Source organism: Pleurodeles waltl, chromosome 12 (assembly GCF_031143425.1).
Source record: "Pleurodeles waltl isolate 20211129_DDA chromosome 12, aPleWal1.hap1.20221129, whole genome shotgun sequence".
NCBI lineage: Eukaryota > Metazoa > Chordata > Amphibia > Caudata > Salamandridae > Pleurodeles > Pleurodeles waltl.
The window spans coordinates 621,205,976-621,232,372 of record NC_090451.1 but is presented as its reverse complement, the minus strand read 5'-3'; the positions used below and the strand labels follow the sequence as shown (position 1 = coordinate 621,232,372).

The following is a 26,397-nucleotide window of genomic DNA, read 5'->3' as shown; positions in this document are numbered from 1 at the left end:
AACGACGGTGAAGATTTAACCTAACCACTGACATAGCCCGGTCACATATGGAAGGGGATAAATCAGGGCGACTCCTCGCTTGATTGATCCACCAGGAATGATATAACCTCATTTTAGAACTTCATTCTTTAACTGGTCTGACCTTTCACACGTAACGTGACACCTTAGCTAAATTTTGCACTTTTACTCAGCTATTTATAAGGCACACCGTCAAAACCATAATAGTGCAGTTGAATCATTCCTCTCAACACTTTATATAGCTAGTATAGATACCACTACATGTGATGCCTTAGACACAATTTTAACACCTGCAGACAAAGTAGGTGATCCAAAACTTAGTTAGGAGTAAGACACCAGCCCTCGACTGTCTTCCTTTGGAATACTAGAGTACATTTACTGACACCCTTGCATTGCGCCTTGGGGACATGTACAATGAAGCCTTGAAGCTAGGGGAACTCCCACTCTCACTACGAAAATCTCTTAATACCTATCCATAAGCCCCTTCATGACCAAACAGAAGCAACTTCCTACCAACCCATCTCCAATTTAGGGGCGGACTACAGGATCTTAGGTAAGATACTCTCCACACGCCACACCTAGATTCCGCCAGACCTCATACACCCTAACCAAAATGGGTTTGTCGTCAAGTGTAGCACATCCCACAACCTCCACTGAATATTCCACGTGCAGGATCAGGTACAGGTTATGTATCCGTATTCGGCCTGCATGGTGTTGGATGTGGAGAAAGCTGTTAACACCATTGACTGGACTTACCTCTTTTTCATGCTGGCGCATATGGGCATAGGGGATCAAATACTCATACACTACTCTTATGTAAGAACCCAACCTCCCGAATCAGAAGCCTTCCTGGCATACAGTGGCTTGTGACAGGGGCTGTCCACTCTCCCCCCCCTTTCATTTGCAATGTCTATGGTTCCACTAGCTATCTGCCTCCGCCATGATGGAACTGACTGGGGTATCCCCCTCGCAGAGGATATATGTTATATCCCTATACACTGAGGATCTCCTTCTATATCTTGCGATGCCAGAGTAGACCCCATCTCAATAAAAACCATGCTACAATTCACTCCATCTGGTTTGATAGTCAAATGGAGGAAATCCACTACACGAAAACTTGCCCCCTATAGCCATCAACATAGACTGAATCTCTCTTACTGGCAAAACTCAGCAGTACCCTACTTAGAGATCCATCTCTACAACACCCCCAGAGGATATCCTCAACTACAATTTACGTCCTGGCATAGTTTAAGTCACTGATAGCTTTCTGGACCAAACAACCCTTGACTTCTACAGGGAGGAGTGCTTTTTCGAAAATGGTCATTCAACCTCACCTCCTCTACTACTTCACAAATATCCTGGTAGTCCCATCTAGCACCTTTTTTAAGGCCATGACTCCTTACTAACTGAACTCATCTGGGGTAACAGCCGCAGAGTGGCACTGCAGAAGATGCAACTGCCCACAGAAGAGGGAGGACTGGGCACCCCTTCTTTTGAGGTATATTTCCTTCTTGCCCAACTTCAATGGGTGACCAGATGGGTCGCTGGCCGGAACATGGGCGAAACCTGCCATCACTCCTCTCCACTCACCCCCACTACAATTAGGAATCTCTTCCTCCTCCGGAGGACACGTGTTCAACTTAAATCGCTCCACGTCTCCGTCGCCTTCTTATACATTACCAGACCTCGGGCCCTTATATGTCTGATATTTCCATATGCGTGAGAACTCCCTTTGGTAGGCCTGCCACAATTCCCTGGCATTTATACCCTCCCTGCCCTACATGGAGGGCACAACTGCTCTATCACCACAATTGAGGGCTCTATTCTCGGAAGATCTTGTCCTTCCATTTGATCAGCTCCAGAAAGAGTTCAGTCTCCCAGGGTGACAATTCCTCATTTGTCATCAATTACACAATACTTGTCTCCAGTTATGGCACCCATGGGAACCCCCAATACATTCAGTACTTCAGACCATACTTACGATGGGCGAGGGACAGAGACTTATCACATAGACCTACAAAGCTCGCCAAAACCACAGAGGCATCTCCCTGTCCTCCCTTCACGCCAAATGGGAAGATTACATAGGGAGGGTATTCAATGGCAAAGAATGGATGCAAGCATTGGCCTTTCCACATAAAGGGCCCGATTACTACCTTGGCAGATGGGATACTCCATCGCAAACGTGACCGATACTCCACCCGCCGTTTTAAAGGTTCCACAGAATATAATGGAACTTGTAATAAGGCGGAAAGGATATCTATCACGTCTGTGAAGAGTATCCCATCCGCAAAGGTTGTAATCAGGCCCAAAGTCTCTCGAAATGCTAGGTTCAAAAACATACAATTTCACATTTTGCACCGGGCATACCATACTCCCACGCAACTTAACCAACACTTCCCAACAGCACATGTGACCTGCCCTGGGTATCAGGCAGACGCCGCTGATCTACGCCATATGTTATGGTCATGTCCTGCCCATCATACTAACTGGCAGGGAATGTATACTATCCTACAGGAGATTACCGCACTTACAGATTTAATTTCCTGGGAGGCAAATGCCCTTGGCATTTTTAAATGAAGGGAACATGTAGTTTGAGCACGATTTGCTAGTTTAGCCCTTTCATTAGCTAACAGAACACTTACACTTCACTGGAAGGATCCATCCCCCCACTACAGACCTGGGATGGTGCAGTCAAGAAGTGGGGGACCACACAAGGCACAGCTTTTCACCATGAGGAAGCTCGCCAAATCCAGAGACGCCCCAGCTCTCCGGAATGGACACAAATGCTGGATTTCACCCAGCTAACCACACTTCTGACCTGCCCCCCCCCCCCCTCAAGACTCTCCTGCACCAACACCTAGTGCAAGTTCCTATAACACGCACACCTCCTAACAACCTGTCTTGTCCTCCCACACATTGACTCCTACAGCACCTAGCCGCCTAATAGCTAGATATAACACTAAACCAAATTCTCCACTAGATGCAATTCCAAGGGATATCGGGTCGCATCCTCCTATATCTTTTATTAACTCTTCAGATGACCATTACTCCAACCCCCCCTCCCCCCCCAACTCACCCAGAATGTCATGGTTACCCCTTCCATGTTAATGTTTTCTTTTTATTATTTTTTCTAATGGGAATATTTTCGTTGCCATTGGCTCTACAAATGACCAGAATAACGGTGAACGTGCTACGAAGTGTTCTTGTGAGTTCCAATATGTAAAGAAAAAAATAAAAATAAATACAATCCTTTTTTTTTCTTCTTCAAATCGCAGCTTGTTCATCACAGCTGAATCACCCCCCTCATCCCCGCTTCCGGTCTTCACAGCCAAGAAACCAATAAACTACAATATGCCTAGTACTATGGTTTCCATCAATTTCTCACACTTCTGACTGTACAAAGACGATTTGCATTCGATCCTTCAAATCTCCAAATGTATTTATTTTTAATCGGCATGTTTGGTGCCTTTGTGAAACACTACTTACATAGACTGCCTAGTCTTCTGATGAGATTCAGAAGCGGATCAACACTCATTCAGTAAGGCTCATTTATAGTATCAATAATTAGGATCACACAACTGAAGCCCAAATAAAAACTTCACATGCTTAATATTTCGTTTCAAATCTTGTGTAGTCCATCACATCTTTTATGGCTCTTTTGCTTTGTTGAGGAGTTTTTTTAAGTTTTGAAAAATACAGTACAGCTTGTAATCTCATTTGCATTGCTTAGAATCCTTGCCGTGAAGGTGTGGGGGGGGGGGGGGGGGGTGGAGGGGAGAGAAAGAGGGGTTAGGCAGGGGTCGTGGCTCACTAAAAATGGTGTCCCAAAAATAAATATTTCAGAACCAACCACTTGATAGCAGAATAATGCACCACATATGAATCCAGAAGAGATTCATGTTGCAAAAGAGGCAACACTGACCAATTCCTAAGAATGGAGCAGACTTTATTGCAACTGGACCAGATAAGGGGGCAAAACTGAGCAGAAGCCGTGTGGATGCGTTTGTGATAGGGGCAGAAGTGACGGCTTACAGTTGTCAATATCCAACTGTGAAATGAGCTGAGTTTGAATAAGTGACCAGAAAGAATTAGCCTTTTATGCAATGGAGACCTCACATGTCGTCAAGAAAAATACAGGATTAGGCAACAAATGGAAAAGATGAGGATATGACCACACACTGCATTGTGCAGGAGGGCAGAGTGAGACTGAGGGAAGCATGAAAATGAGGAACATATGGCATAATTGGTCGCTTTAAGAGCTGAAACCTGAAGAGGCATTCTCTGCACATGGTAGGCTCAGAGTAAGAAACTGAGGTCTGATTAGAATCAGTGGATCAGTTATAGCGGACACTTCCCTTTGACTCATGCAGTGTGTGCTGCATACAAGTGGAACATGCTACATAAGGTCCTGTTTTTATTATTTTTAATCAAACAATATGCTTACTCAAACCTGAATCAGAAAAACATAGTTGAAGGCTATTCCACAAGCACTTCCCCAACACGATGCAATCTGAAGAGGGTTAAATGTTGCTGGTCAAAGGCTTCTTTTTGGAACTGTAGTATCTAGGTGTGATGATGTTGTGTGAGCAGCAAAGTGTTCTGATCTGCAAACAGAATGTGGGCTGCACAGCCCGCCCAGAGTTCTTTTGAGAGCTCATGAAGGAAAGGGCTGAGCTTCTTTAACAACTAGTTCCTGGTGGGGTTGTGGTATTTCTGGAAGCGTGCACAAGGGCTTCTACATACAAATATAAACTTATTTGCTTAACCTTCTATATGTGGACAGTGAATACTACAGTAACAAAAAAGCACCACTTCGGAAAATTCATCATAAGTTTTTTTCTGGTTTAAGGGAGCAGTCGCACAGCCTCAGAAAATGCTGCACAGTTTATTCCTAAAGAAAAGGAGATTTGTCACAGCTCCCATGCTCTTATGTGGTGCACTTCACAACTGGTACTGGAACCATGAAACTACTCTGCACTGTTTACAAGATCCAACAGCTGTTGGGTCTTGATGTGGAGGATCCAGTGAAGGAGAACTTCTAATCATAACTCGATTAACAGAAAGCAATCAAACTAAGTAACACCAGCAGACTTTATTCAGGATTGTACAGTTCTCCACGGAACAATTTTTGGGGAAGTCGTATCCTCCAGCACAGAGGATGTGCAACTATTCTCACTTGATAAAATTAGTTTACCAAATCATTTTCTGCTTGTTTGTTGGTAAACATATCTCCGTGAGATCAGCTGAGATTTTAACATGTGGGATAAACGAGCACCAAATGTGTGTGTTTTATGTACATCTACAGTCAAAACATTTAAATAGTACATAAAAAAGCATCCTATGTGGACTGAATGGAAATAATAAAAATAGCCATGTACAGAGAAAATAATAAATTCAGTACTGGCTGCAGCGTATGCAGGGAACTGTAAATTGTAATACAAAGTGTATGTATTTTTTAAAACTGTAGTCCCAAAAACGTGCACTGACAATTTACATCCAAAGATAGATGAGAAAAAAATTGACGTTCAACGCCGTCTCCTTTCTGGTGTCCTGCTCCTCCTGCGTCCGCTCCTGAAAAAAGTAGAACAAATTTCACTTTTGCAGAAAGCAAAACACTAAAGAAATCATGAACAACTAACAGTGAAAGAAAATGCACATAAACACATTTTTAGAGGCAGGATTCAAGAAATAAACGTTCTCACCAACTTCACTTTCAATGCCACAAAAACTAGGAGCTATAAAGCCTCTCAGAGGATTTTTCAAGAGTAATATAAAATTAAAAATTAAAAAGACTGCCCATTAGAGATTTGTTAACAATGTACAATCATACTATAACATTGATTTTAGAAGAAAAATGAGCCGGGCAGAAACCCCAGCCTCACCCCATAATTATGAATTTGGAAATTCTGCAAAAAACACTTTTTCCCAGTGTCAAATGGTCCAACCTCTAAGAAAAGACCAGGAGCACGCACAGTATCTTAAAAGAGGAAAATCTGATGGGACTATTTTTTTTACGATGTGAATGCCCCACCTGACTGTCCCAGGGCATTTTCTTTTTGTTCTCGGGCAGGAAAAATTGTCTTTATTTGTTTCTAATCACTGCCATCCAGGTCTCCAGTGGCACCCTTCATAAGACAGCAGGAGGGAAGATGGCTACCGACAAGGAGCCATTTTCAAATAAAGGCACATGAACGTCAAGTAGAGAAGGAACAGTGTCATGGTTCAATAGAGATTGTTCAGTGGAGCAGTGTCTGCTATAGCAGGACAAGGATGAGGGCTGGTAACCAGCTGCAGTGAAAAACTAAAATACCACAAGACTAAGCTTTAAAATGATGTTTTTGACTGTCACATCGTTCTGATGCAGCTTTTTAGCAGTGCTTTGTTTTAGAATACCAAAGCAACACATTCCCTGTAAAGAGTGTTTATGATACACTAAAGAACACTGAACGTACGACTGGCAATGGGTGAACCGCTTTAAGAAATACAGGAAATAACTGAAGAGATAGGACAGTCACCAGGGAAATTACAATTCTCCCAAAAAATTCCTTCACCCATTCTTCAAAAGAAAGGGAAAAGAGAATTTTATGGCTAAACGAGTAGTGGGCGCTACTAACCAAAATATTCACAATAGACTGGGGGCCAGATGTACGAAAGGATTTTACCCATTCTGTGTCTATGGGAAAAAGCTTTCGTACATATGGCCCTAAGTCCCTCATTTCGACCTCGGTGGTCTTTTCCAAAGACCACCGAGGTTCCGCTGTGCTGAAGACCGCCAGTGCAGGCAGTTTTCTGCGCAGCGTATTATGACTGCTGGCAGCTCTCCGTCCTTTTTCGTACTGAGATCCGCCAGCAGCCATACTGGCGGTCAGCGGGGAAGTGGAGGCTGCTCCACCTCCACCGCCCGTCATCAGAACACAGCCCACCGAATCACATCCCATGATTCAGTGTGGTGGTGGTGGTCTGGTGACGGGGAGCTGGCGGCGGAGCAGCCCCCATGGATCCCCGTCCCCTCCCGGAGGATCAACAGACAAGGTAAGTTGATCATCCGTTAGGGGAGGGGGGCGGGGGGTGTTGTGTGTTGTGTGCGTGCATGGGGGTGTGCGTGTGAGTATGTGGAGGGTGTGTGTGAGTGCGTGTATGCATGCGGGGTGTTGTGTGTATGGGAAATGTGTACGTATATGTCTGTGTGCATGTGTGCGTGTATGTGTTGTAGTGTATGTGTGCGGGTATGTGTTGTAGTGTATGTGTGCGTGTAGGGGTGTGTATATGTGCATGTTGGGGGTGGGGGGGTGAATATGTGCATGTTGGGGGTGGGGTGGGGGGGTCCTGCCACCTTTGAGGGGATGCATGGGGTGGAGGGGAGGACTTGGGTGGGGGAGACCCATATCAGTGACAGGGAAGGAATTCCCTGGCACTGATAGTGCCTACCGCCATGGATTTCGGGGCGGTTAAAACCCACCCGAAATCCATGGCGGTATGCAGGGTCCCGATACCGCCGGTGGTCTGGTGACGGCCACTGGGCTGGAGACCGAAGTCTCCAGCCCAGCGGTTGGAGTGGAGAAGTGGCACATGACCATGGCGATAACCGCCATGGTCATAGTCACATTTTTTTTCCGCTGGCCTGTTGCCAGTTTTACCGCCACTTCTCCCTCGTCCGCCAGGGTCATAATGAGGGCGTAAGGCTTTTAATCAAATAAAAAAATTTACAAAAAGCCCCACAGGAAGAAGCACATAATGCCCGCCAAATAAGTGCTGGATAACTCTAGGCCCTCGGAACAGGCATGGTTTAACACTTATGCCAAAATGCCATTGGTGGCGGTATGCTGGTTGTTTAGAACCAACGTGAACTCGTCCACAAAAACCAAGGGGGAAAAACACCACAGAGCTGGCTGCACGACTCTGGCTATGGATGATTGCCTGTCTTGCAAAAGCAACTGTCCTGTGAAAAACTCTGGACTCATCACTAGAAGATTCAAAGCATAAGAATCGCTTTTTTCTATTAGCAGCAGATGAAGATCTTATGTAATAATGTAAAGGATTGAAAAATATGTTTTGTTGTAAATTGGGGTAAGGGAGAAGCCGGTTTAGCTAACAATTGCTATTGCCTTGGAAAAGTAGTGTTAAACTCGCTAAAAGAACTCCAACCATTTCCGGAGCACTAATCCTTGCTGACGGTCACGTCTCATGATATTTATATTGGCAAAGTCAGGAGAGGAATGAGCAGCAGCATTACCAAATATCATTGCTGCCAAAGAAACGAATTGTTTCCTGCACAGAAAGGAGCACATGACATTTAAGGCTGATGCTAAAATGACGCCATTTTAAAATCTGCTGAATTAGAAGAAAAAAACCTGAACCAAGGGCTTAGTCACTTTTTTTTTTTTATTGAGCCACGACAGGGAGACTGAAAGGTTAAAGGTGTGCTTCACCAATGCTATGGCATACATCTCATCGCACTACAATCCTTCCCAGGAAAACCTTCTAGCTTTGTTACACAGAAAACATATATATCAGGGGCCAACGAAATGGAAGTAGTAGGTAAAGTATAATTTTCCATCTAGTTTTTCAGTCCAGAAGCGTTTACTTAGCAGAAAAAAACCAAGCCATGGCAAAGCCAATCGGTCCCACCTTTGGGACTTATAGGCTTTATCACTCCCTGCCTTTTGGTTATGCTGTATAGCATCAGCAAATTACTATGCAATACGCCCAAAAGTAAAAAAAAAAAAAAAAAAAAAAAAATTAATGAATGAATAAATAAATAAGAAAGCAGGCAAAAAGATTCAATAATGCTGTTGCAATATTTTGTAGGTGTGCACAAGGATAATAATTACACAAGCATGATTCATAATGCAAGTGCTCCTACACTTGAAGTGAGTGCACCCCCCCCCTTTTTTTTTTCAGTTGACCGATTAAAAATTGAGATGTAAATTATAATAAAAAGCAATGTTGAAGCAACAAGACATTTAGTGGTGGGGGGGGGGGGGGGGGGGTAGAGGCACAAGAGTTTGCAACATGGGGGAAACAGCAAAGCAGAGCACCGGAGGTGGGAGTGTGGAAAGGTGGGAAAGCACACAAGGGAGAAAGCTGGAAAACAAATGCAGTCTCATGGAGTGCTTAAGGAAAAAGAAAAAAGTAGTTCCCTGAAAGTCAGCAGCGAAAGGGTAGAACCCAGCCAGTCAGAGTGCTGCTAAAGGGACTATGCTCGAGGGAAGGCACAACCACAACATAGTAACGGGGACAAGAAAAGCCACTGAATAAGAAGCCAGCCAATTACAAAGCCAACCAATTGTAAGCACAAGGTGGGATGTAAGGTCTGTAAGTTCTTTGTACACTTACAATAGGTCTTTTGGAACCAGATAGCTTGCGCTGTCTGATAGGCTCGAGATAAAAACGAGGGTTATGACAGCACAATAGTGAGAACGATATGCTTACCTCCGCTTTCCTTTTGGAGGTCCTCTGACAAAACCCCAGTCTACATTGATTGGCTGGCCCATTAGGTCCTGACCATTGAGGCCTTCCATGGCTGCCAGGGCCTCTTTATAGGTTTCATATTCCACGAGGGCATAACCCTGTAACAAGAGTTTGAGAGAAAGAAAATTAGAGCAAACAACCTTACTGTGCTCTCCCCAGCTTTTTTTTTTTTTTTTTACACCGCTAACCTTTCTTACACATAAATTGTGACAGAATAGTTAATGAGTTATCAAACAAAACCAATTTCAAACCAAAACAGGGAAGTAGTGAGGCTGCCACTGTCCTGCTCTGTAGGCCAGTGCCATGAATTATGTACATTAAGTGCACATGTAGTTGCACACATAGTTTGATTTCATGTTACTAGTGGATGTTTAGTAAATTATTTCACAAGTCAGGCAAAAAGTACCGTTTCTCACACAGATCAGTACTTAAACGATTTTTCCAAAGAGAACCCACAAACTGCGATATCCCAATTACAAGCAATCAGCATCAGTACATCAGTCTAATGGAACTTCCATAAACATGATCATTAGCCGTTTCAGAAGCACATTTCATCTCCTTTGTACCTTCAGATAACCGGTCCTCCTGTCCAGGTTCAAGTGGATGTTTTTGATCTCTCCGAACTCTGCAAACTTGTCATGAACATCCTCTTCTGTGGCTTCTTCATGCACACCAGTTATAAAAAGAATCCAGCCTTCAACAGCTAATGCAATAGGAAAGAGAACATTCTCAAACATTTATTTTTTTCAATAATATGCCACCAACTGAAGATTCCTGCATTGGATGCAGATCTGAAGCCACTGAAAGGCGCCACTCCCAATAGGAAACCGTGACTGCTCGTTGCTGGTGAAGGAAGCTCATTCTAGGACAGTGGTCTTCAAACTGCAGGGCAAGCCTCCCAGGGTCTGAACTAGCTGGTATAATTGGTGCGATGGGATGAAAGAAAAGTGAGCTGCTGTAAGCCACTCAGTAATGGCCAATTAATACCACTTTTGAGTATGAGTATTTGAGGGGTAACAAGCATAAGGCCATAGTTCAAAATGTCCTATAGGCCCATAGTCGCCAAGTGGCTCTATGTTTTGTGCAACACCTTCAGCCAGTACTGCCATTTTACCCAACAGCATATTGCATCTAGGACTTGGTTCACATTTAACATTACTTTATAGGGTCAAAAATCCCAGGTACAAGATGCTTTTGGATGTAAAACAAGGACTGGCAGACGATGTCACGTAACAGTGTGACCAGACGGGTTTCATAATTTAAAAAATAAAAGGCAAGAATGGATGTAAATGTTTGTCGAAAGTCTTGGATGCTTTATAAAAACTCTTTCATACATTTTGTTCACTAGCAAACAATATATTTTGATCTAGTGGATTTATTGTAAGAAAAATAAAACCGAACCTTGCCTAGGACTATGCTTTTAAAATATCTCATTAATCAGCAAATTCCACATGAAATATCTGAATTGACTGATGATTTACAGAGCTTTCTTTTATATAGGTACATTGAAAATTGCTTTTGTAAATAAGTATTGCCGACCTTCAAAATTTGATAGAGGGTGTGCTCTCAAGCCACGCCTGAACAATTCAGCCTTCCTGCTGTAATTAACATTTTATGGAAAAAATGTGAGGAAATACGTGTTATTTTGTGGGTCCAAAATACATTATTTCACACAAGGGGGGTGGAAGCGAGACATTAAAATGTGAAAACCATTGGACTTGTGTTTTGTGGGATACTGACATAGGATGTTCCCCTCTAGTTCATCCAGTTCTTACCAATGATTTTGTCAGCATTCTGGAGAAGCCAGGATGTAGGCACCTTACTCAATAAATAATAGCCCCATTAGTAAATTATATTTGGGCCTTTTGTTCAATTTAAGAAATGCTGGTTCTTTTCATAAGTAAACCAGCTGATTTATACTAAAAGGACCAAAACAACATTATGAGGCTCTATACATAATTCTATTTGCGCAACTAAAGGATCATACGACATCTTTGCTCATGTATTTATTTTTCCAATCTAAAGAGGAGAGTTTCGATTTACTAAGAATTTTGTCTTACAACACGACCTCCGGAATGTACTTTTGATTCCAAGATTATTTTCCAATTGCTTTAATTCAGCAACAATGTTCTAATGAACAAAAACCTATTGAGAACACTATTAATTAATTCTGAGAAGCCAACATCAAGTATAACTGCTTAACCCAAGTACCTTAGGCTGAATTTTCATACCTGAGACAATATTACTATCTAGTAAATTTAAGAATCAGGCATATACTCCTTTAGCGAGAATAAAAGGTGGGCAAAGGAACGTTTGAATCAAAGCAAACTACTGGTAGTCTGAACTGCAATCCAGTCCATCATTTTAGCTCATTTGTGTTCTTACAGACACTGACCAGTCCTGTGCAAACTAACCAGGGGTCTATCCTCCACCACAAGGGATGGTCCAGAACACAATCGTAGACCAAGTCCACGCTAAATAGAACAGACTAGATTCAGATTTGTTGTGTCTCATCATTAAGATGTACCGAGACCGTAACAGTGAGCTCAGGACTAATATCAGGGAATTTATTTATATTCAAAGTGCATACACATACAAATTAGGCTTGACCACACAACACGAAGCAACCAAGACCAAACTGCCAAACCAGGTTCCATCTAATCAGGAACACACAAGCCCTAGAGCTGCTGTTCTGTATGTATTCATCAAGTGCACCTAGGATGAAGCTTCTTAGTGCTGTAAAGTAAAGAAAAAAAAACTTGAACAGAAGGTTAAAGAGGTGATTTTTTTCTTATGGAAGGAGAACAGTTTGAGAAACTGAGTGAATATCATGGTTAAACCTAGTAAGATTTTCTAGCTCTTGCCATGGAGAAGACAACCTTTAAAGGTTCTTGTGCATGGTTTTGTAATGGCCAGTATCAAGGTTTCGCTAGATCTTAGGGTCCTGCTTGGAAGAACAAAGATCATTTACCCTTGAGTAATTCTGGTGCCGACCCATGCAGGAGGTGGTGTAACAAGACCATGGCCTTGAAAAAGGATACGATTCCCAATAAGCCGGCTTGTAGATGCCTGAGACTTTGGTGGATTGAAGAAAGCATGAGTTCCCCATTACAATGCAAGCATCAGCACTTTGCACTGACTGAAGCGGTTTCCAGGACTTTTCTGGTAGCTTCTAGTTTCAGGCACTGTCTTAGTCGAGACACTTAGGGCTTGGATGAAAGGCACATAGTAGGCAGTGTCAATATATGGGAAAAACAGCTTTAGCACTTTCAGTTACCTCAAACAGGTTCTGGACTTGGAAGATACCTGATGCTCTAATGACAAGTCTGCGTCTAACTGAATAAATGCATTTCAAACCAGCTTTGCATTGTTGGGTAGGAACCCAAGATGTCTGGCCATGTGGAGAAGTGCAGCATTGAAAAAAGTGCAGCATTGAAACCTTGCATTTCGTGATCAACAGCTCGTTTTTTGCAGGTCTCAGCTTCGGAAAATTGATAGTCATCCAATGCTAAACCACCGTCCGAATGCGACTTAGCTTTTCCTGAGGGACAATAGAAACAGAATGTGCAAGTTTTTTGTTGACTCTTTTTGAACAGACGCTGCATAGGGTTTGCATACATATAACTGTGGGGGTCACACAGATTATTAAAGATGAGTAGAGAGAGTATTAATCCTTGCAGGATTCCACACAATGTTGATCTTGACTCTGAAGTGTAAGGAGCAAGAAAATGTATGTGTCCAAGTGGAAATGAATGATTCAAACCATTAAACTGTAATGAGAGCCTAGGGTTCTTAATCTGTGTATGAGAACTGAATGATAGGAAAGGAGTGAAACCGGCTGAAAGGTATTTGAGTGTGTTAGACAGGGATTTTTTTTAAGTGGTTTGATCATTGCTGCCTTCCGTTCCAATGTCAATAATGCAGTAAGTTGTTTCATGATGGTGGTTTAGCATGGGTAAGCACCCCTGTAAGTGAGATATCCTTTAAAGAAAGAAGAAAAAAAAAAAAAGAAGAACGGCATCTAATTTGAAAGGCCCTCCCTCCATAAGAAAAGCATTCAAGATGAGAGCAAGAAAAGGAGTTGGATCATTTTGCATAGCTTCTCACATATTAACATTTTTTTTCAATGAAATATTAGAGAGAATGTCACACACGTGTTGTGAGAGAGGAAGAGGAGAATCAGTTACTAAGATGAGGAGCAGCAATATGTTTTACAACTCTGAAGAGTTATCTTAGCACACTGGATGCTGCAAAGTTCTGGGAAGATAAGTAGTTGTCCTTCAGCCTCTTTGCCGAGGTGAGCTTGAGTGTTATGTTATCCAGAGTTCAGACACAGGTCTGGCTAAAGGGGAGTCGAACCCAGCAGGTCAGGCCCGAACGTTGCTATTCACGCAGGTAGAATGCTGATCTGCATTGGTCATGGTCTACAGTACCCCAGAGACCCAACAAAAGACAATGGTCTGGAAAAGGATTTGGGACTCTTGACACATCTGCGTGAATTCCTCTGTTTGCAACCACTAGAGATGAACTAAAGGTAATGCTGCAGACCCAGCAGATGTAACAGGGTTTTCGATTAACGTAAACCTTTTGGATCCTCGTAGTAATTACATTGTATCCTTTGAATAAACATCTGCCTCGCAGAGCAAGCATAACCGTTGATGATGTGCCACCATGAAGACAACCTGGTGGCAAGCGCTGCATTATAAATCCTATTAAACACTGTACACAAAAATAAAGCAGGAAAACTTTAGAACTGTTTGTAAGATTTATAAAATCACAGCCACAGTTTCATCTACAATGCAGGCAACTCATTTCAGTGTTTCTTTTCTTGTTTCTTTGACATCAATGTGAAAATGCTTGTTTCTAACATAGCCAGAAGAAAATAAGGAGTCAAACAAACCGGGCTTCATTTTAATTTCAAATTAAGGCTACAATCAATATAACCATTCTTTTTTACCTGGCCTTTCCATTTATCTGGTTTCTGTTAGAAGATATGCCTGACAGGCAAGACATGAAATATGCCCTCTGGCTGAGTTTCTAACAGGGATAGAATGTTCCAAAGGGCCACCATTCAAATAATTTTTATGCTTTTACTGTCACAATAAGTAATAAACTTCACCAGAGGTATTGTTGACACCATTCTGGAGAAAAAAAAAACAAAAAAACAATGGCACTATAGTCTTCCAATAACTTACTTTCAGGTGCATACTATTACATTCACAACAAAAAGGTGTAAATATAAAAGATTATCTAAACCCTAAAGAAAAGATTGCTATTGGAATAGTACAGTGTTAATGGTCAATTACTTCCTTTTAAACTAATTGGTACTGCATGTAGATTTACATTCACCCTTGCACATGGTCACGTTGTTGATTCATCATTATAACGCACGGTGGGTCACTGCAGCTCTATGTAACAAACTTCGTGGCTTGGCTACTTACATCTTTGTGGACCAGGTTCATCTCCATCTTGTTCCACGCTATCATAATCTTCACGCACTCTTGCCCTTGAGCCTTCCTCTGAACAAAAGGAAAAAATATGTTACAATACATTTATATGGTATGTTGTTGAAGGTATTTTACATACCAGAGAAAAGATTATCTGGAAATGCTGCTAACTCATCTTTACTCTTGGTTGACTATTGCTTTGCATAAAATACTATGGTAGATGTGCACCTACAAAATATGCAGCACCACCGCACACCAGCAAGTTGACCAAGTAAAGAAATTAAACTTGCTGTGTGTCTCATCTAAAAATTAACTCTAATGTTGACTACAGTTGAAGCATTTTTAAGGGGTGCGGGGGTCAGCCAACGTGCAAATATACACTTCTAAATTGCTCAGCTTGAGCTTTAAATTGGAATTTGCTAATAATTTTTCTGTTACTCGGAAAAACAGATTACTGATGCATCCAAACTGATAAATTAAACAATGGAGAAAATCAATTTGATAAAAATGTGAATACATACACAACATATAATTTAAGTGTGCTAAAGACTGCTAAAGTATAACTATATTGGCATCAACAAAGAACTGATGAGTAACAAGAGCCCTGAGCTGGTGAACATATGCTGAGTAACCACTGTTTATTTCAGACTTATGAGGCGCATTTATTGATTTTTGTTTTTTAATCAAGCACAAACTGTTTTTCATTTTTAATCCATTATTGAAAGTATATGTGCGTAACAGGCAGTCTTACACTTTCCACTGTCTAGAAATTATGAATCTGGTATCTATATGGCAATGAACCACCACCTACAATTTGCAAAGGGTGATAGTCCTAGATGCATGGAAAGTCCCAATAATAATGAAACTACACTGGGATTCAGTTGTTTACCTATAGTTAACTCCATAAAAACACCTTTCTGTATTCCTCAAGCACAAACATGTTCATATCATATGGACCCATGTAACATGGCCTAGAAACCTAGGGCACTGGTCTGAAATAGGCTGGTTCCATGTGTGTACATAAGTAGACCACTCACTGGGTAAATAATTGCATTTTTTTAATTAGCTCCAACTCAACACTTGCAATTTGTGGTCACAAGCATAGGTCACTGCATCAGAATTTATCTGAAGAATAGTTTAATTCTTCAATTCAATCTTTATTTCTAATCACTTTCTGTGTTTTTGCCCCTCCAAAGATGCTTAGCCCATTGGTCAACCACTTTATACTTAGGCTTTGGGGCCAACAAAACCTGAACCATGAGTCTATAGCTTTCAATTTTGCAGAGGACTGCATTCATGAGGACTGTCTGACCGCTGCAGTCCGACTGCCCAATTATGACCGTGCCGGGCAGACCCACCAACAAACAACGGGCTGACGGCGATCTTGGTTGTAGCCAGCCAGCTGATTACAACATTGTTCTCTGCCAGCGTTTTCATGGCTGTTTCCCCACCTTAAAAATGCTGACAGAGAGCAAGTGAAGGGGGGTGGGGAGCTTCCACTGGCCTTGCCATGAGCAGTGCAGGCTCCTCCCTGCCAGCACCCTAGGAATGCACACTGCCTGCTTTGCAGACAATGCGCATTTCGAGGGTGCTGATCGGCCCCTCTGTGCTACGAGATAGTACTCGGCTTCTTTAAGGGAGCTGAGTGCTATCTGGTAGCACTGTTCCTGCTGGACTGACTGGCAGAGACGTTCTATTGCACGGTTTCCACTGGTTAAAGGGCAGGGGACACCACATCCAAGGCAGTCGCATCCTACCTGCTAGTTTGGTGGTCTCGCATTGGGCCCGCCGAACTCATAACGAAACCATAAGTTGCAAAATGTATTACATGAAAATAGAAAGCAACCTTTATGTAACTATTTTTGAGCAACATATTTCTATGTTATAAGTCTCACACAACTTACCACTTCCCTATTTTCCCCATTCCACAAGTCTTACATCTTTTCATCTTGAAAAAGCTTAAATTAACGCTGATGTTGCCACTAGAGCAATCTCTGTAGACATGTGAAATATGCTGCTGTCTGACTTATTAAGACTGACCAATTGCAAGAGACTTTGATTATGGATAGAGGACTAGCTTTACATCAAGAGGTAGTTGATTTTGATATGCCAAGTATTTTTCCTTGAATCGGATTAAAGAACTAATTATCAAAATAACTAATTTCATAGGTCAGTCAACTGTTACTAAATAAATGTAATTTAGTAGTCACTGAGGTCTGAAAGAGGCAACCCCTTTTTCTTCCTAGAAGATCCAACTGCTTTAAACTTGTCTGCGGCAGACGTTTGGCCCACAAAACAAAAGAAAGCTGATTAAAAGGGCCCACTTGTATTAAAACAAAATATCATATGTGATACACAGTAAAAGTAGAATATTTATTTTTATAAAGTGTACACTTCCAATTAACAATCAGAAGACAGCTCCAGCTCCCAAATATGCTCTGCATCTTTTTACGCACCGGAGAATAATTCCGATCATAAAGTTGTCCATTTTTCTGAAATCCTTAAACCTTAATATATCTTTCTAATGTATTGATAAAATTGGATATAGAAAAAAAATGTGAGGGATTGCATTTTAATGAAAAATGAAACTGCTGTTTTAGCAGTGTTTACTTCAAACCTGCCCACAGTAGTTAAGTAGGTAAAATTGTCAGTTATGGAAAATTGGGTCTTTACATTTACCCCCAAATAGAAATAATCCCAAATCGTTTGCATAAAGCTTGAGCAAACTGGCCCCTGGAAAGACTAGCTTAATTAAACATTTGTTCACCAATAGCTAATGGTTAAAAAAAATAATGTGAGGAGAATATGAGACCCTGGGGCAGTCCTGCTTCTTGCAGCGAATGATCACCAAATCCTTAACTGGATTATTCAGAAAAAAACATGCTGGCGTTTGGTCATGAAAAGGGGAAATCACATTTGTGAGCTGGCTTAGAAAACCCTTTACTTGTAGAACCTCAACCAGAAATTCCCAGCGCATGATGTTAAATCCTTCTCTGCATACAGCAAGATAATGGCTACTAAAGGTAGAAAAATATTAAATCGTTTCAAAATGGGTATTAGTGTATAATTACCAAGAGGGAATAAAAGCAATTTTAATCTTGATGCGTCAAAGAAGGGTGATTAATTGAGGCTAGCAAATTATGTACATTTAAACCATCTTCTCCTTTGATCAATTTTACTTTACAAACCACTGCTGTTGATTTGTAGCTCTAAATAACTGGCTTTGGTATGAAATTACTATTCGTATTAAAGTTGTTTTGAGTGCATCCAGGCCCACATCCGTTAACAACAACAACAAAAAAATCTGTAAAGAGGGCTTTATCAAATATTAATCTAGGGGGTAGCTTTTCTACTACAGTGAATTCCTATCCTTAGACTGCAAATCCTCTGGTCAAAAAAATAGCTATGTTTAGAGAAGTGGGCGTCAAGAAACAGTTTAAGCCGTAGGCAGCCTGAGCTAGTAAGTCTAGCGCTTAGCTTAAAGACTTTGAGCCCTCTAAGGGTACGACAGAAGTTGCTCATCCTAGAAAAGGCTTGGAAGCATGTGAAATCGTAGACTGAAGAAAGATGAAATGGCCCCACCCCAATGAAACGATTTTTAACTGTTTAATAAAGTGTGTAAAGATTTGGGGGACAGGGTCACGCATAAAGGACTCTATGGGTCTGTCTTAGCACAGAGAGGGTAATTGCAAGGTTGTGCACAATCAGAGGAATACAATTTTAAAATTATGAATCCTCCATTAATTATTCGAAGGTGAAATGCATCACTCGTACTATGGAGTAACTGAGTTCCAAAGGAGAACATACAGTAAGTATTGTTGCTTCACTGATTGAAACTCAAACGGACTGAGTGAGACTTGGCCCCTGTAAGGGAAACTATGCTTCACGGAGTGAGATTAAGCCCAATACGTGAGATCAGTCTCTAAGAAAGTGAGGCTCAAACCACTGCCTTTGCAAGAATGAGAAATAGACACAAGGAGTTAAACTAGACCTAGCGAGTAAGTGCGACTTTGCTTCAAGGAATGAGAGTTAGCCTCCCAATAAGAAAGAAAGCTGCTATATGGACCAAATACTTGTGCCAGGCTTCCAGCAGTATACAAATCTGATGCTTCAAGTTACCCAGGTGTGAGCAGCTCATCCTGTCCATTTTTCTGTTGCATACTGGATTTGTAGTCCTGGTATGAGATAGTTAAGCATGAAACTGGGAAAGCAAGAGCTGTTTTCAAGTGTTAGAAAAGAGATTAATGGCACCCTCACACCCTAAATAAAGGGTAAGGTTTTCAAAATAAGTTAAGTTTGTAACAGTTGTGTGGACAATAGAGTTTATCACAAACACTGCCTGGGTTAAGTTAAGGCCAAGGCGGACCGCACTAAACTGCTCCTAGGCTTTGAGGGTTGCAGATAACCGTCTACTTTGGGGATTAGGAAATATGTTGAGTAATTTCCCTTGCTGATTTTTTGTTTTGGAAGTCTTTGTATTGCTCCCCTCCTAGCCCTCCCCCCATTAGAGGAGACGGGCTGTTTTTTCTTGTGAATGGACATTTTTCCTTGGTCCTCTTGCTGGTTGGAAACTTTTAAATTCTATGCAATATCCTAATTGAATTAAGTTCAGTATCCATTTGTCTGAAGTTATCTTCCTCCACTCCTGAAGTATGTAATTCTGTCTCCTACTGGAGTTGTGTGTTGGAGGTACTGTTCATTGTAGGTGCCTCTCACTGATTGCATTTCTGAGACGTCTCTCACTTGTGAGTGAGAATAGAGAGTCCGCTATGAGGCTGAGCCCTTACTTTGCTTCTTCCACAAAATGATTGACAGCTTTGCTGGTTATATTGCAACTTTGTTGAGTTGAGTCTATTTGTCTGCTCCCTTGAAAGCTTTGGTGTGAAGTTCCCGACTGTAAACGTCCTCTCACTGAGGGTCTGCAAGATGGTGCTGTCTTCTCTGCACACTCTTCCACGAAACTAAAGCTTCCATCAATTTTAAAGTCTTCTTGTCCTTTTTTTAAATTGGGTGAGTTCCTCATCAACTGATCACCGATGAAAGGGGTGTTGAGAATGCTGGCCTTTACCTCTGGCTTAAATCTTGGGATTCTCTACCAGGAAACCAGACTAATGGTTACGCCCATCGTACTATGCTGGCTCTATGCATCCGGTGTGTCAAAGCTGTCGTTAGGCATGTGTTGCCAATGTTTTTGCCACTGTCCATCTTGTATTGATCAGGGAGGTGTTTCTTCAACTCCTCAATTTTCTCCCAGTGTTGGTGTGCCTGGCGATTTAAAAGGGCATTGGAGTTTGCACTGTGCCACTGGAGGATCCTTCAGCAAACTTCCAGACACAACGGCGGAAAATACGAATCTGAATATGGCGACCAAAGGAGGGAGCCTTCGGGGGAGGGTATACAACATCACAGGAAGCACCAAAATGGGCAGATAAGTAGATACCCAACAGCAACAAAAACAAAAGGAAGGACTAAAGAAGACAAAAAAGTTGGAGAAGATTTTTGAGGGATGTGAAATCCCTTGAGGCTTTCAAAAGTATTTTTTCTTCTGAAAGGGGGGGGGGGGTTATCTCAGCCTCAAGGCACCTCTTCTTTCGTTCGATCTCTGCTCTGCAGCTCTTCAGGGTGTACCTGCAGTGGGCAAAAGCTTTGACACCAAGGCTCCCTTCAATACCATTGAGTTAGATTTTTGTGACTCAGCAATTTCTTTGAGGCCAATGACTTTCTTGCCTCTGGTCTCATCTTTTTGGTCACCGGACTTTAGATGTTGACGATCTTGAGTTACATGTCTGATGTCTCTGCTTCCTCTGCAACATTCTCCTCCCTTTAGGATGGTGTTGTCTGTTGGTCTTGCATGTGATAGGCTTGCCTCTGCCGCTCTCTCTCCCCCTCAAGATCTTCGACATACAGGCTCAGCAAGCTTTGCAGTCCTCGCTTCAGTGGTCAAAGGGGAGGCAAAGATTTCAAACCGGGTGCTTTTCCTTTTGTAAGAACTTGTTCTAGCAGTTCTCGCAAAACTGGAATGGTGTCTTCTCCACCAGGCCCTTTAGGGAGCCCCCGAACGGGCATTCTTAAAAGTCTTCTTTAAAAAAAAATATACCTTTTGCTCCCGAATTCTCCTATGGTACCTCTGTGTTAGAGATGTTAACCGGCTTCAGTGAACTTAGACAAATTTTCTCGGATTTCTTTTCAAAACTTCTTCCATGTAATGGAGACCGTTCAGCAAACTTCCAGACACAGCGGCGGAAAATACAAATATGAAGATGGAGACCAAAGGAAGGAGCTGATGCAACGTCACAGGGAGCACCATATGGGCAGATAGGTCAATGCCCAACAACAACGAAAATAAAAGAATAAAAAGGAAGGACTAAAGAAGATGAAAAAGCTGGAAAATTGCGGACCCAACCGAATAAATATGTTAATTTCTACAGATTTTGCTAATTTTCAAAAATGCAAGTCAGAAAAGTGATTTTACACACACTGCAGCACACAACGTAAGATAGGGTAGAGGTGAACTTGACACGGCTTAGTTCCCCTGATACAGTCAAAAAGATACAATAGGTAGCAGGTTGTGTGTGCTTCCTGACATAAGAAAAAAAGCCACTAATTGCATAAAGAGTACAGGTGAGGAACGCGGACCCTCTCCTCTCTCCGCAGATCACAATCTATTAAAAAGATACCATAGGTACCGGTGTGTGGAATAGGCTAAAGTAGACAGAATGATTGCTGTAGAGATGATGACAGGCGGTTTACCAACTAATGGGTGGGCTGACTAAGGACTCATGGCATAAACTATTAAGAAAGCTGTAGAGGTACAGTGTATAACTGTAGATAGTAAATAAATATTTTTTCTAGCCAGCTATTGGCAACTAAGGTAAAATGTTAGACTTAGAGAATGTCACATTCAACCTAACAGTTTTATTCACCGAGTAATTATCTTGGTAGTTCTTACATGCCATGTAGAAGGAGAGTAAATAACAGTGTGCTCATTGTAAAATATTAATAGTTACGGGTGTAATACTTTTGGGGTTTGAGACAACAAAAAAATCACCTGCAAATAAGAGATAAGACAGGTCAGTCTCACTCATAACAGTCCCATTCAAAAGAAGAAAAAAAAAAAAAACACATTGAGAGGGGTATTAGGCACGGTTTTTATATTTTCTAATGAGGTCACAGTTTCCTCATGGGGCTAGGAATTCTACATTGTGCCTCCAATAAGTAAAAGAAACAACAGTACACAAATATAGGTTAGGTCCTTATTAGATGGCCTGAATGTTTATGTGTGTTGGGAAGAAGCGATGAGTGCAAAGTAATATAGAAGAAAAAAGGTAAAAATCTCACCTGAGCCAAAGCCTCTTCCTTTCCTCTTCTTTGCTTTTTCCTTTAGCTTGTGAATACTTTCTGTAAAATTTAAGACATCTCTTTTGTAAACATCATCAGTGAACTATAAACACAGCATATGGTTCAAACAAACACCAGCCTCCTTGACCACATAACCGCCACTCTTCCACCAGAGACAAAAGCATGGGCATTTGAAACTGTCAACACAACAACAAAAAACACTTATTTACAAAAACTCTATTAAGGGAGAAGTGTCCTGGCTATTTCAAAGGAATGCAGCATTTTGAGCCAGTATTGCCAATGGTGTGTGTTTTCCCTAAAAATATGTTTGTGTTATTATGGAGAATAATAGTAAACAATTAAGTAATAAGTTCTTCAATGAAAGTTTTTCCAAATAAAGAGCAAGAGTTGCCTATATAATACAGTGTCAAGGTTAAACGTTTAGAGGTTCTCCAAAAATGCACACAGTTGGGAAGTCAACTACAGGAAGATCGCCACTAGAGAAGTGGCAAGGGAACCCAGTAGATTTTAAGACAGCAACGAATGTTATCCGGCAAGAAATTATTAATGGTGGCAGGGGAGGTCACTTTGCATGTAAAGAGTAAGTACTGTATCCCAGATCAACTGCAGAGGAATGGAGGGCGGACTGCAGGCCATCTTGCAGGTGCAGGCGAGCACAGGCTACCCAGAGGGAAAGGGTGTGCCGATGCAAGGTTACTCGTCAGAGAAAGGCAAGGGTGGATGGCATGTCACCCAGTAAGGTGGAGAAAGGGTCAGACGACTAGTCGCACAGCAGGGAAAGGGGAAGGTTTGAACGCCAGATTACCTTGCAAAGATATAGGAAGAGGATGAATGCCAGGTCGTCTAGCAAGGAAAGGGGAATTAACAATACCTTCCAGTGCCTTGCTCACAGACCTCGAGAGCAATTCATCTGCAAACAACATTCTGCTCTATCCCCCCCCCCCCCAACACCCCCGTCTCCTGAACAGACGACATTCATAAATCAAATCCCTCCACAAGTTAATTTAGAACTGGTTGTCAAGAACATACATAAAACCTACCATCACTAACATCGTTCTTCTCACTCACCAATACTTCCAAACTGAGACTCAATTTTGGCAATCAAATATGGATCTAGAATGCTTTCTCCGTCAGACATTAAGAAATCACTTGGATTCACCCACCGCACCGAGTTCATCTTCAAAGAGAACATTGTCTATAAACGCTAGACAGCATGATACTACCCCCCCCTCATAAAAGTAAAAAGATTCCCTCCAGTAATAGAGTTTCGAATATCAGTCCAAACCCTGGCTCAGTTGACAACGGATGGAGGTAATGTAATGCTCAACGACTCGCACTGCTTTTGGGCCCCTCAAATGCATTGTACATGTTTCTGCACACCTCGAATGCTTGATTAAATTCTACCTAATTACAACACGCAATAATTTAGCCACTTAGGGCAAGCTACATCATACAAGTATATCGCCAGACTTAAAACGAAAATTTGCAAGAAAGACTGAAAACAGAAGGTAGGCCTTCTACGTCTATGCTCCAAGGATATAAACGAGAACCTACACAGGCATCCAAATTACACCAACAGTCTTACAATTCAGAATACAGCTGAAAACGCATCACTTCAAGGAAATGTGTGCCCCCTATACAACAGAAAACACACACTACCTGCAAAATACCATGACTCATGTCGTAGCCTCTGTCCATTGCACAGGTGAAATTCAGCAGGCTTTGTGCTATACAAAGGTCCCACCAGCAGTGGAGTGGGCACCACCAGGGCAAGAGGGCGGGCGCAGATAGCACATCAGCCGGCAAAGCAAGGGAAAGTTACCGGGCAAGGGAGAGGGGAGCGGTGAGGGCAAGTCACAGGGCAAGGAAGGATGAGGGCAAGTCACCGAGCATGGAGATGGGAGGAATGAGGGCAGGTCACCAGGCAGTTAAAGGGAAGGTATGAAGACAAGGCACCTGGGCTAAAGAGCAGAGTGGTGACGGCACGTCACCCGCAAAGGAAAGCAGTGGAAGGGGAGGGCTGACGAGGGCAAGTCATCAGGTAGGGGGAGGGGATAACTGAGAGCAAGGTGTTCAGCGCAGGAATAGAGAGGGGGGTTTGTGGAGGGTCAGTTGGGAGGTGTTTTTAAATGGCTGGTGGCCCCGCAAAGGATCGGGGTCAAGGCAACGTGCCACGTCATCACAGACTGCAAATCACCACAGAAGGAATAGAATATGTAACAGGTCACCTACCGTAGAAATGGTCTGCGAAAGACAAGTCAACGAGAAAGGGAAGGAAAATGTGCAGAAGGGAACATGGCTACAAAGTCACCGTACACGAATGGGTAGAGGTCTTCTGGTTACTCCCTGAGGAAAGACGCGATTAACAGTTGCTTAGGTTAACCCACCCGCTTGGTGGGCGGGGGCGTCGTCTGGACACCCTGCAAGAGAGGGACGGGGGCGAAAGGGCGGGGGGGGGGGGGGAGGGGGGGGCATGGGGTCAATTTATTTCCCCATGGCATGAGATTGTGCCTTGATACGTTTTCAAGAGGAGATTGCTATCTAGGTGATCTCCATCTCTTTTCAAGGTAAGAAATGAAGCGACACACATCAATCCTCACAGAAGGGAGATGATCACCAACTCAGAGTAGGAGGAACGAACTGATAGCCAGGGTTGAGTAAGATATCATCCACCCCGATTGCACATGGGTATCACTGCTGGACAAGTGGCAGGACGTGAACCAAATGAAATACCTAACATAAATTAATTCCGGACAAGACCTAATTCCTTAGTTTTCCTCACTCACCGTCACCATCCTCGTCCATGGCAAAGTCCTCGCCGCTCGCCTCGTGAAGGTCCAGCACGTCAGCCATCTTCAGACCGAGATGAAACCACCGTCAGAAAGAAACAGTAGAGTCAAATAAAAACCCACAGATGTAAGTGGGAAAGCTTCAGCGAGTAATAGAAACAGACGAAGAGCAAAAACCGGAAATTACTGGAAGTACGAAGACACAGGAAGCGGAAAATGCAAGGTACAGTCAGACCAATGAGAGGAAGGTTTACGAGTTCTGAAAGAAAAGACTAGAGCGCTAACCTTCATTACTTACTAGGTTATATTTCGCGCTCTCTTGCTGCTAGGAAAAACTTTCAAATATATCGTGCTGCTATTCATCAGGCTGAATTTGTAGGCGACTAATGTTTTTTTGTGTGCCGTAATCAGTTGTACTAGTAAAGGACCGTCGGGTCACATGTATATCCAGATATAACAAGCATTTGCAATACAATAGGTCTCGCGTTTGCGAGAGTTAGAGCTAATGACATTGTAAATGCCTAACTGGACTGTTCTTGTCACATAAATTGGTCAGCCCTGCTTCATAATTTGGACCTATCTGCCACATAATTCCAGTGGCCCTGCATATAACTAAAGCACTTCCATCTACATTTTTCCACTATCTGCAAAAAAATGAAAATATTGCCATGTAGTTTACTAATTTAAATCTGGCATGCTAAGTAGAATTGAATACCACTTTCACTGCCTCACCATCAGAGTTGCTGGCTGAGTAACAGAAACGCTGGGTGAAGGCTAGGAGTAGATATATTGAAAAGAATGTGTGAAGAGGCTGATGTGTAATAGGAAGGTAGTGGTACTCTATTACTGGATGTTCACTGTAGATTCTATGTCAGGACCGGAGGTTCAGATTATGCTTCTCTTTCTATGCTTTATTCACACAGCAGCCAATGAAAAGAGAGTATAACAATGAAAAACATATCCCAACATTCAATGTATAACGTCATCACCATAGAGACTGTACACCATATATAAACATGCGAGGATAAGGAACTTCCTCTTTCTTTGCTGCTGCCGCAGCCAGCTAAGTGCCATTTACTTTCTTCTTTATTGACACTGTTTGAATGATTACCGCGCGATCGTGCTTGCTTTTGGGCATTTTAATTGTGGAGCGGGAGCATTCTACGAGGCGTTCCGCCCGTAGACGATTTCGGTCCCTCGGGACCTGGAGTACCGGCATTTTTTCTTTCTCTCTCTCGTGCGCGCACATGCACGTGCAATCATTCCTGCCTACGACCGCCCATTACCTCAGAATTCAATGGCAGTCACTTCGG

General features: G+C 42.3%; 1 protein-coding gene across 1 annotated transcript; it reads right to left on the bottom strand.

The window, feature by feature from the left end:
• Positions 1 to 5,091: 5,091 nt before the first annotated feature.
• Positions 5,092 to 25,272, bottom strand: RBM8A (RNA binding motif protein 8A). The gene is made up of 6 exons (XM_069217955.1): positions 25,082 to 25,272; positions 22,275 to 22,334; positions 14,931 to 15,008; positions 10,056 to 10,192; positions 9,451 to 9,587; positions 5,092 to 5,589 (listed from the first exon to the last, which is right to left on the bottom strand). Exons 1-6 carry the CDS (start codon positions 25,146 to 25,148, stop codon positions 5,544 to 5,546), a joined length of 525 nt encoding a protein of 174 aa, XP_069074056.1. The 5' UTR covers positions 25,149 to 25,272; the 3' UTR covers positions 5,092 to 5,543.
• Between the last annotated feature and the right edge of the window lie 1,125 nt (positions 25,273 to 26,397).